The 12,314-nt window shown below is 36.3% G+C and overlaps 1 protein-coding gene across 1 annotated transcript in view; it reads right to left on the bottom strand.

Moving 5' to 3' along the window:
• Nucleotides 1-12,314, bottom strand: part of LY75 (lymphocyte antigen 75) — an 85,300-nt gene that overhangs the window by 35,392 nt on the left and 37,594 nt on the right. Inside the window, exons 14-21 of the mRNA XM_081815479.1 lie at nucleotides 11,536-11,650; nucleotides 7,358-7,393; nucleotides 6,815-6,990; nucleotides 6,117-6,187; nucleotides 5,766-5,845; nucleotides 5,035-5,174; nucleotides 2,406-2,511; nucleotides 2,019-2,179 (exon numbers count right to left, since the gene is read on the bottom strand). Coding sequence (XP_081671605.1) covers nucleotides 2,019-2,179; nucleotides 2,406-2,511; nucleotides 5,035-5,174; nucleotides 5,766-5,845; nucleotides 6,117-6,187; nucleotides 6,815-6,990; nucleotides 7,358-7,393; nucleotides 11,536-11,650 — 885 coding nt within the window. The remainder of the gene's footprint in view (nucleotides 1-2,018; nucleotides 2,180-2,405; nucleotides 2,512-5,034; nucleotides 5,175-5,765; nucleotides 5,846-6,116; nucleotides 6,188-6,814; nucleotides 6,991-7,357; nucleotides 7,394-11,535; nucleotides 11,651-12,314) is intronic.

The following is a 12,314-nucleotide window of genomic DNA, read 5'->3' as shown; positions in this document are numbered from 1 at the left end:
GATATAGTATTTTTGGCTGCATATTTTTTCATTTAGTGCCCTGAATATATCATGCCAGTCCTTTCTGGCCTGCTAGGTCTCTGTGGATAGGTCTGCTGCCAATCTAATGTTTCTACCATTGTAGGTTACAGACCTCTTGTCCCGAGCTGCTTTAAGGAGTTTCTCTTCCTGTCTGAGACTTGTGAGTTTTACTATTAGATGTTGGGGTGTTGACCTATTTTTATTGATTTTGAGGGGGGGTTCCTTGTGCCTCCTGGTTTTGATGCCTGTTTCCTTCCCCAAATTAGGGAAGTTCTCTGCTATAATTTGCTCCAATATACCTTCTGCCCCCCTCTCTCTTTCTTCTTCTCTGGGATCCCAATTATTCTAATATTGTTTTGTCTTACAGTATCATTTATCTCTTGAATTCTCCCCTCAGGATCCAGTAGTTGTTTATATCTCTTTTTCTCAGCTTCTTTATTCTCCACCATTTGGTCTTCTATATCACTAATTCTCTCTTCTGCCTCATTTATCCTAGCAGTTAGAGCCCAATTTTTTATTGCAGCTCATTAATAGCCTTTTTGATTTCAACTTGGTTAGATTTTAGTTCTTTTATTTCTCCAGAAAGGGATTCTTTAGTATCTTGTGTTTTTTTTCAAGCCCAGCTAGTATCTTTATAATCATCATTCTGAACTCTAATTCCAACATCATACTAATGTCTATTGATTAGGTCCCTGGCAGTCAGTACTGCCTCTTGTTCTTTTTTTTGAGGTGAGTTGTTCCGTTTTGTCATTTTGTCCAGAGAAGAATAGATGAATGAGAGAACAAAATGCTAAAAAGGGAACAACGACCACAGAAAAATATACACTAAACAAATCAGAAGAGACCCGAAACCAGGGGGTAAAAGGAAAAAGAAAAAAGAATATGATCAGGCTGGTGAATAGAACAGAGCCATACACTAGATTTTGGGTGTATTTTGGTCTGTTAGAAGAAACTGCCTCCCAAAATTTTAAAGAAAGAAAAACTTACATATGTACAAAAATAAGGGTAAATACAAGGAAGGGATGGAATATGACTGTAAAGATGAAAATTAAAAAAGATTTTAAGAAAGGAATTGATAAGAAGTTGGTTGAAAAGAGAAGAAAAAAAAATTTTTTTTAAGAAGGAGAGAATGTGATCAGGCAGAACAAAGCCATACACTAGATTTAGGGTATATTTTGGTCTGTTAGGAGAAACTGTATTCCAAAATTTTAAAGAAAGAAAAACTTGTATATACACAAAACATAAGGTTAAATACAATGAAGGGATAGAATATGGCTGTAAAAATGAAAATTAATAAAGGCTTTAAAAAAGGAATTGATAAGATGTTGGTTGAAAAAGAAGAAGATTTCAATAAAAAAAGAAATAGAAAAAGAAAAAAATAATGAAAATTAAGAAAATTAACTTTGAAAGACTAAAGAATCATGGGAAAAGCCATGAATTCTATGTGCTGTATCCCCCTAGTGTTGGAGTTTTGCAGTTCTCATTGATTGGTAAACTTGGTCTTGGCTGGATGTTCTTGCTGATCTTCTGGGGGAAGGGCCTGTTGCAGTGATTCTCAGATGTCTTTGCCTGAGGCAGAATTGCACTGCCCTTGCCAGGGGCCAGGCTAAGTAATCTGCTCGGGTTTGCTCTCAGTAGCTTTTGTTCCCTGAAAGCTTTCCCTACAGCTTTAGAGGACAAGAACATAAAACAGACCCTTGTTCTTAATCCAGTAATTTATAGAAGAGTTGGGTATTTCACAGAGCTATATAGACTTTTTTTCTTTTTTAGAGAGAGAGCGTGCACACATATATGCATGCAAGCAGAGGTGGGAGTGGGGACAGAGGGAAAAGAAGAGAGAAAATCTTATGCAGGCTCTGCACCCAGCAAGAGCCCAAGGCAAGGCTTGATCTCACAATCTTGAGATCATGACTTGAGCTGAAATAGAGTCCAATGCTCAACTGACTGAGCCACCCAGGTGCCCTGAGCTATATAGATTTCCCATTAAAAAAACTTACATGTGTTGGTATTTTCAGCCTCCCACCAACTAATAATGGGTGAAAGTTACTGTATGTCAGCTCTCTGTTATCTGTCCATTTGTTTATCCTTTCATAGGCAGTCCAGCGCAAACCAATCCATAAAGTAGCCTCCATATCCGGAAGCAAGGATGTAATAAAATCTGTCAAAAAGAGATTTTTTTTTTAAAGCATTTGACTTATTCAAATTAAAGATACACTAAAAATGTCACTGAATACCTCTTGCTTACCTACAAAGATACTCTTTCGCCTATTCTGTAACAAAGTAGTTTAATAAGATTTTTTTAATATGCTAATTCCCCAAAGCCTCTCAGAACTACCTTGGTCCCCAGATCAGAATAATACATGTTTCCAAAACAATTCCGTTACCTTGTTCTCTCTGGCTCAGCACTGAAGGAAGGGTGCCACCATATGTGCGACAAGTATCACTCGCTTGGGAAAATGTGAGAGACTTTGGTTTGATTTTTAGAAAACACTGCAAACAAAAAACATATATGAAGCATAAGATTCCAGACACAGGAAAGCTCACATAGGAAGTAAATACCTCATGTTTTAGAGGGCTGTTAATTTTTGGTCTGTGAGATATGGAAATTAACAAAGTAGTACTATACAAATGCAGATCTACACTCTCAATATAAACAACTAAGGAGTGGTCTATTAGTCAAACTATTTTTTTAAAAAAATCTCCCATTTACTGCTTCCTATGTGCTAAACAGTTTGCACAATACTATCTCATTTAATTCTCACAACAAATGGGGAAACCGAGGCACAGGGCAGTTGAGTAACTTCACCTATAGGTAAAATAGCCAGACAGTGGTATTGTCAGCACTTAGATTCTGTTCCATCTGATTTCAAAGGCTGTACTCGTAATCATCACCTCCTTATATAAAAACACACATTTAAAAAAAAAAATCATCCCCCCTTTTTTTATTATGTTCAAATAGCCAGCATATAGTCCTTCATTAGTTTTTGATGTAGTATTCAATGACTCATTAGTTGCATATGACACCCAGTGCTCATCACCATATGTGCTCTCCTTAATACCCATCACCTGGTTACTCCATCCCCCCACCCTCATCCCCCTTTCTTTGGGTAGGATATTTTAATTCAAATTTACATCAACTATGTAAATTAATTTAGTCCCAGTATCTTTGGAGGGAAAAAAAGATTGTTCTAATTTTATTTTTTTATTTTTTTATAATATTTGTATTTTTTTAAATAGTTTATTTATTTATTTGACAGAGAGACACAGTGAGAGAGGGAACACAAGCAGGGGGAGTGGGAGAGGGAGAAGCAGGCTTCCTGCTGAGCAGGGAGCCTGATGTGGGGCTCGATCCCAGGACCCTGGGATCATGACCTGAGCTGAAGGCAGATGCTTAACGACTGAGCAACCCAGGTGCCCCAAGATTGTTCTAATTTTAAAAAGCCAAAATACGTCCTTACTATTTTAGCTTCAGTGCAGATGCTTTCAGTTGTCAGACACGTATCTTCCTTTTTCTTTTCAATATGATGATCATGTTAGTGTGGATTGATACACCCTAAATAGTGTTCTTTGAACCATTCTACAAAATACTTTTTTTCAGCCTCCTTAGAGACTAGAGTGGCCAATGAGCTATATGTCACTGGGTGGCTTCTAGAAAAGACTCTAGACAGAACACCCTGAACTTGAGCTTGGAAGCTTTATTATGTTAAAGATGACAGAGCAAAAAGAAAAAAGGAGCCTGGATTTGAAGATGTGGTGGAGCTTCCATACCAGCCCCAGCCCACTTACCATCAAACGTCTTTTGTGTGAGAGAATAGATGTTTTAACATAGTATAGCAATCTCTTACTTAGCAGCCAAATGCATTTCCAAAGAGATAAATATACCAATATGGATTATGCATTTCAAAGACACAGATACAGAATGTAGCATTTCCCAAATCTATTTAATCATTAAACACCCTTGAAGGCAAGATCAATGATTAACATTTTGTTAGCATATGTGTAGTGTAGAGCCCCCAAAATAGTTTGGGAAATGCTGGTCTAATTTTTTTTTTTTTTACAATTCACAGCGCTCACCACAGCACACACCCTCCCCAATGTCCATCACCCCAGCTACCCCATCCCTCCCACTCCCCTCCATTCCAGCAACCTTCAGTTTGTTTCCTGAGATTAAGAGTCTCTTATGGTTTGTCTCCCTCTCTGGTTTTGTCTTGTTTCATTTTTCCCTCCCTTCCGCTATGATCCTCTGCCTTGTATGTCAAATTTCACATATCAGTGAGATCATATGATACATGTCTTTCTCTGATTGACTTATTTCATTTAGCATAATACCCCCTAGTTCCATCCACGTCATTGCAAATGGAAAGATTTCATTTTTTGATGGCTGCATAATATTCCATTGTACATATTTACTACATCTTCTTTATCCATTCATCTGTTGATGGACATTTAGGCTCTTTACATAGTTTGGCTATTGTGGACATTGCTGCTATAAACATTGGGGTGCACGTGCCCCTTCGGATCACTACATTTGTATCTTTGGGATTAAAATGGATGAAAGACCTAAATGTGAGACAGGAATCCATCAAAATCCTTGAGGAGAACACAGGCAGCAACCTCTTTGACCTCAGCCACAGCAATGCTGGTCTAATTTAATTGGTAGATGCTGCCTGAATGCTTTCTTTCAAGTGGAAAATATATCAGCCAGAAATTGTCAGTTTCCTTCATGCTATAGAGATAGTTTTATTATTTAAAGTATTATAATCCATTGACCAACCAACTTCAGCAATTTAAGTTTACTAGCACAGAATAGGAACACAGTACTTTGAAAGACCTGTAGGCATGACTAATTTGAGAGCTAACCTGGTTTCTGGCACTGTAGAGGATCAGGTGAGTTACTGAAATATGCAGAGGCTTTCTTAGTGAAGTTATCTGATGGGCTGCAATTCTGCCACAGGCCATACAACCATCATGAAAGCAATCATCATTTGTACAAGGTAGCAATTCTCTTTTTACCTTATTCTGAAAAGTAATCCAATCCCCAGAGCACTGTATTTTAGCTGCAGAATCTGGACTGTATTTTTCTAATGAAGAGACATTATATTTTTCACAGATGAAGGGCAACTTGGTACCACAGTCTGCTGGTTTATTTAAGTCTGAGAAATGAAAAGCAAGATTACAGGGGTGAGAATTTTCTGTTCAGCACATTTTAAAAACAATCCAGTAGTAAAGAAAATATCTTTCAATCGATCTTTCCCAAACAGTTAAAATATATTCCTTTTTTACTCTAGCCATTTCTATTTTCTGTCATTACTCTTATCAGTAGGCTATAGCATACCAGCATTGCCTATAAAAATGCACACATTTGGTGGAAGGACCACAGTTACCACCACAGTTCCTGATGGTGGGAAATAGGTTGAAAGCAAAGCCTAACGAAGGGAAAAGAGACCTAGACTATATTTAGAATTGCTACCTGTTTATCTTTGCAAATTTGTCTATATGCTTATCAGTGATGAAAGTGGTAAGTTTATTTCTAAGCAACTGTGCAGGATAAAGGAAGTCAAAATATTCACAGTGAAAAGCACCTCTATTTGTATTTGGAATTTGAGCCATGGTCATTAGCAATAAGCCAAAAGAAGATGAAGCAACCAAACGTATAATCAAAAGGAAAGCAAGGGTAAGCTAGTAATTGAACCTGAAGTTCACACATTACATAATCAACATTAAAGGATTTGGAATTAATTTACCGCTAAACCAAGTCTTGGCAGACATGCACAGGCATTCCTCCCGAAATGTTATAGGAAAGTGAAGCCATGGATATCGTGAGCTGAAAGAAAATGAGAGATTTCACAGCTCATAACGTAGTTATATGTTCTATTCTGTCTTCTACTGTAATTTTAACTCTAAATTTAATGTTACGCCATTACTTTATACCACTTTTTTCTTGATGCTAATATGCAAAAGGACTTGGTTTCTGTAGTCCATGCAGTTTATGGATTAATGTTCAAAACAGATTATAAATAGCATTTTCTAAAGGGGAATTTGGGACTGCTTCTTTCCAATGCCTTTACGAAGGCAACATCAATGGTGTCACATACTACATAGAACGACGACGGTCTGCCGGCTGCTCAGCGGTTCTCACCCACCACTTCTGTTCATCACTAGATATCTGAAAAACAAACCAACCAACCAACAAAATCACCCATGCTTATATGTGCTCAGTTTTCTGAAAGAGTTTTCATTTAAATAGCCAGTCCCACCATAACCACAACCACTAAAATTTCCAGACATTCCATGACTTCGGTCTCTAAATTATCAGGTCCTTTCATCAAAGAAGCAGCTGAAAACTCTTCGTATAACACTATGCGCTATTTTGCATACAGAAAATAGGGTCACTGTAGTTATAGGCATACGTTAATTGGGTATATAGTGTTCTATTGCAAATAATTATAAATTTAAAAACATAAAATTATTTTTCCTACAAAAAGCTATTTTACAAAGTTAGTTATTAGAAGAAACAAAATCTAGTACAAAATTTAACAAAGAATTAGAATATTTTATATTATCTATTTGTGCTCATTTTATAAATTGACATTTATAATTAATCTTGAATATTTTAAAACATGCAGTTCTATTTAACTTTTCTAACATGAAACGATGAATTTGGATGTTGTTAGGCAAATTTTACTTGAAAGGAACATTTAACTTTTGTAGATTTTGGCAAGATTTCTGAAATCATTTTTAATGGAATAAATATCAAAATAAGAAAGATTTTAAATATATTCTCTCAAATTACATTTGCTATTTTGTTTTTGATGGCTTTTAATCCTGCAAGAGATGTCAATGTAGCCAGAGAGCTGTGATTGCTAGCACAATACAGGACAGCTTCTTCATAGTTTAAGTGAGGATCAGCAACAAACCAATATTCACTCCCTTCAATTACAACCGGAGGTCCATGAATTCCAGCACGCTCTAAAGAAAAAGAATATTGGAGTTATGCACAGATCAAACTGCACCTTCTAAGCATGAATTAATGTTCAAAACTATTTATAAATCCATTTAGATTATTGGCTCTCTCTGGCCAGGGCAGTGCTGCTTGCCAAGCACCAAGGATTGCTGAGCCAGAGACTTTGCCATCCTCCTGTACTCACGGGGGAACAAATCCAGCCCCAAAGCCTCATTCCACACCAGCCAATCACCTTTCCTGCCTGGAGGTATTTCATCTCCCTTGAAGATGTGATAGAGAAGCTGGCACTTAGGCCTGGGCTTAAATAATTAACTAAGTACATTACTGAAAAGGTAGAAGCAGTTTGGCCAAGTTTCAGATTTCTTAACTTACCTGGATTGTACCAGTCTGGTGTTTTTGGAGTACGGCCTGTATAAGAAAGAAAGCAAAAGGCTCAAGATTAGTATCCAATTACAGATAATGTCATACTATAAGTAAGTGCCTTTAATCTAACTCAAGAGCACTTGCAGGATTGCTGAGTTCTACCATTTCTGGCCAAACCATTTCCTTTCATATTATGATTGCTTCAGTTTGAATTTTGTGGGGCCTAAGCTAAAGCTGCTTTAGTGGCAATCAAAAAGGCAGATCTGTTAACTATTAAAGTATTCCTACCAGTTTTCTATCTTATATCACGGAAGCCACAAAGGAAGACTAGATGGATAAAATATGGCTAATAATTAGAAAGTATAAATAAGTAAATGAGTATATTATATACATTACATAGAAGCACTAAGGAATAGGCACCAAATAATCATCACTGCAGGATGAGGTTATTCAGGAACTACTTTTCCATCTAATGCAATTTGAATAATTGTTCTATAAACCTGGGTCAGTAGAGTTCATTGTCCCCCAAGGCATCCTTGTAAACAATGTACAGTAATAGAGTATTGAAACTTTCGAGGAGATGAGAGACAAAACTGGGAGAAAAATAATAAAAATCACCCAGAATTCTTCATCAGAAACAGAGAAAATATGTACTTTACAAAGAATTATGGGCCCTGAAGTTGGGTGGGTCAGGGTCCAAATGCCCCCAGACCTTCACTGCTGTGGGACTTTGGATCAGCTGCTTAGCTCCCTGAGACTCAGCTCTCTACTCTATAAAAAAAACAAGACTCCACTACCTAACTCACAACGACTGTGAAAATCACTTTAAGGCTGCCTCAACAGAAGCACCCAGACAATTCCAGGGCTGAGCAGCTCCCCTCTTCCACAAGGATGCTAGTTGCTTTCCTCTCCCTTTTCATTCTGGTTGTAGGTCATACTGGTTTCAAGGCAAAGACATAGTTTGATGACTATTAGAAATTACAGGGTAAAATAGCTATTCTTAATTTTGCTGTTGTCTGGGCCTACTGCAGAGAAGACCCTCCTCAGAGGACTGCCTATATATCCAACATCTTTGGTTTCTCTCTATGAGTCAGCTCTTTGTATATTAGATGATTTCTATCAACAATGGGTTAAATCAGTTAAAAATATGCATAGTTTCTTGTTTGTAATCTTGTCAAAAACTTCTGTTCAGACACATGAAAAAATGCTCAACATCACTCGGCATCAGGGAAATACAAATTAAAAACACAATGAGATACCACCTCACACCAGTCAGAATGGCTAAAATTAACAAGTCAGGAAACAAAAGATCTTGGCAAGGATGTGGAGAAAGGGGAACCGTCCTACACTATTGGTGGGAATGCAAACTGGTGCAGCCACTCTGGAAAATAGTATCTATGATCCAGCAATTACACTACTAGGTATTTATCCAAAGGATACAAAAATAGTGATTCAAAGGAGCACCTGCACCCTACTGTTTATAACAGCAATGTCCACAGTAGCCAAAATATGGAAAGAGCCCGAGGTCCATTGACAGATTAATGGATAAAGAAGATGTGGTATGTATATATATGGCATTGGTATTGCATATATGGTATTATATATATATATATATATATCTTATATATATGTAATATATATATAATGGAATATTACTCAGTCATCAAAAGAACGAAATCTCATCATCTGCAACAACGTAGAGCCAGAGTGTATTATGCTAAGTCAAAGAAGTCAGTGAGAGAAAGACAAATACCATATGATTTCACTCATATGTGGAATTTAAGAAACAAAACAGGTGAACATAGGCGAAGGGAAGGAAAAATAAGATAAAAAACAGAGTGGGAGGCAAACCATAAGAGATTCTTAACTGTAGGGAACAAATTGAGGGTTGCTGGAGAGGAGGTGGGTGGGGGAATGGGGTAACTGGGTGATGGGCATTAAGGAGGGCACTTGAGGTAATGAGTACTACGTGTTATATGCAAATGATGAATCACTAAATTCTACCCCTGAAACTAATAATGCACTATATGTTAACTAAATTGAATTTAAATAAAAAATTAAAAACATCTGTTCATTTGTTTTTTGGACGAACCTATGTCTAATCTTGAAATTTCTTTAAATTAGTGAGAAAAACAGAGTGCAAGGTTGGTTTTTTTTTTCACAAGCTTATGTATGTGTGTACAAGGTATCAAGAAATATAAAAACAGTTGTGTTTGGATAGTGGTGTTATAGGTGATTTTCCTAAAAATATTTTTATAAGCCTTATTTTTGATAGTGTTTTTCAATGAAAAATATAATTTTAAAATTATATATATCTATAGTGGTTATGGCTATTTAAAAATTATAGCTTGTCAGAACATCCCTTTTAGAGAAGAGAACTAATTAGAACCAATTGGGTCAGGTAATAAAAAAGGCAAATACTCTGGTTTCTCTCCAGATCATATGAATCTTTTGTCTTTTTTAAAAAGGCAAGAGCTAGAGAAAAAGTATAGTGATTTAGGCTACTGAAGAAGTAAACTGCTTTCAGAAAACCAGAAAAATACAGATTAATACAGAAATATCCAATTGAGCAGACTCTGGAGGTTCTACTAACTAAATATCCAGTTACGTGAATGTGACACATTGTAACTTAGAATTTAGGGACTATCAAAGGGGAGTTTACATAACCTTTAAACTCTGGATCAAACAATCATTGACAGCTTCAAACAACTGTGAACAGGCTGAGACAGGAAGTACTTTAGTTTTAAAATTTTGTTTCTGCACAGGGACAGCAGGGGTGCAATTATTTAGAAGATCTATTTAGTTAGTTAATAGATTTAAGTTTGCTAAGTTAGTTAATTCCCTTCTTTTTCATTTAAAATGAAAAAATACATAAAAAGAAAAAAAGACAACCACATGCTCTTCGGAATATTTCCTGTGGTTACTGGTTTGTAATTTCTATGGTTATGCTGGTGTGAACTCTTGGGTCTGCCCCACCACTCAAACAGGAGCCATGGGGGTGGGGTGGCAGCTACCGTGTGAGGGCGCACTTTGGAGGGAGCAATGACACTCTCTGTGCCATGTTAGCAAACACCAAAGACTAATGGGAACATCACCATTACTGCTTCAAATCAGAGACATTATCCAAATTAGCTATTATGTTAGTTACTCCCTGCTTGTTTAAAGGGAACCCAAACTGGTTTCCCTTTGTTCCTTTTAGGTTTCATCAAATAATCAGAAATAACTGAGGTATAATTTCTCCCTTAGAAAAACCTCACACACACACACACACACTTTCCTCTTTTATTAATGGCCTGCCAGTTGCCTTTGTGAAAGAGACTTACCAGTTACTGTGTTGGATATCATGTCTTTTAAAGGCAATATGGTGGTGACCTTTTTAAGGAAAAAGAACAATCTTCTAATAGGTAGTTGCATGAAGGAAACCTCTGCGTTCTTTGAGAGCTTAGAGGAGGATATACATTTAGTTTCAATGATCTACATTTGGCTCAGAAATTTAGTTTAGAGCTTTCTGTGCATTTACCACTAATTAATTTAATATATCCAATAAAATTATTTAAAATTATTAAGAAATAATTTGGCTGTTAAAAATCTTAACATTTTCCTTAATATTTCTTTAACATTTTCCTAGTAACAAGCTAAGTAAAATGGTATCTCTTTATTCTCCTTTCTCTCCTTTTTATCACCAAAGCCTCTACTACCAAGCTAACTGGTTTCTTGAATTTGAATTTGAATTCCATAAACTACTACCAGTTTTGGAGTTCAGGGCAAATTGCTTCTACATGTTACAGAGACCTGCCAAATTTTGATTTCTTGACTTTTGCCTCATTTTCCCCAAGCTTATCTTCATTTTGCATCAAAATAAAAATTGAAATGATTCCCTCCACTATGTGTCTTCTTTTAGTTGAAATAATCTTTCATTCCAAAATCTAATCTCTCTAAATTCATCTTAAATTTTATCTTCTATACAAATTCTTTCATGATCAAAGAGGAAAGTACCATCTAATCTCAATAAACCAGCCTTGTACTTGGGGTAGGAGTCAGGCAGGATGGAGTTTAATGTATTAACTACATCTTCATAGGCTTTTTAAAGTTATAATTATAGACTAAAATGCTCTCTTAGGTACTTTAGGCTTGGCATTTATAATGTTCACATGAGAAGATTGTGAAAAGGAATAACTACCACTTACCTTTTGGAATCTGGCATACCCATTCAAGTTTTGTATCACAAGCAAAAGGTCTTAAGTAAATAAATTCTCTGTCATCATAGAAATACCAGCTTCTTCGCCCTGGACTTTGAGTGACCTAAAGGAGGAAGAGGATTGAAGAATATTTTGAAGTTGATGCAGCTTTATAAAACCTTAAAGTGTAAGCCCTATAGTCTTTAATCTATTTTAGCCCTAGCACCCAAGACATTTGTTTATGAATGAACACAGTGTTTAAATAGTTAACAGCCTAATCAAGAATCTTCAAAGGGGCTGATACAGGAAATATATCATAAAGTCATGTTTATATCCAAAATGTAAATTATTGGGTTTTTTTTTTCTGTTTTTGCTGATATGAAATTATAGATTGCATCTTTAAATTTGAGAAAGGTCAACCTAAAAAAAAAAAAATGTTTACTTCAGTGGCTTCCCAACACCAGATTTTGATTAAAGCAGATCTGTGAAAATGGGACATAAGAGTCTGACATCAAGGGCCAGGTTCCTGCTCTGGTGTTGCTCTGCACTGCTAGGATGTTAACCTCCTCTGCGTGATCCGAGATAGCTCTCTACAAACCCCAGCCAGTAAGCAGGCAAGAGAGGAAACGGGAGGGCATGACCTAGGAGGAATCTCCATCACTTTTTGGTCTGTTTTCTCTCTCTCTCTCTTTTTTTTTTATTATGTTATGTTAATCACCATACATTACATTATTAGTTTTTGATGTAGTGTTCCGTGATTCATTGTTTGTGCATAACACCCAGTGCTC

The sequence above is a fragment of the Leptonychotes weddellii genome, chromosome 3 (assembly GCF_054177405.1).
Source record: "Leptonychotes weddellii isolate Sample4059 chromosome 3, ASM5417740v2, whole genome shotgun sequence".
In the NCBI taxonomy this organism is placed as follows: Eukaryota; Metazoa; Chordata; class Mammalia; order Carnivora; family Phocidae; genus Leptonychotes; species Leptonychotes weddellii.
This window is presented reverse-complemented; position numbering and strand designations above follow the sequence as displayed.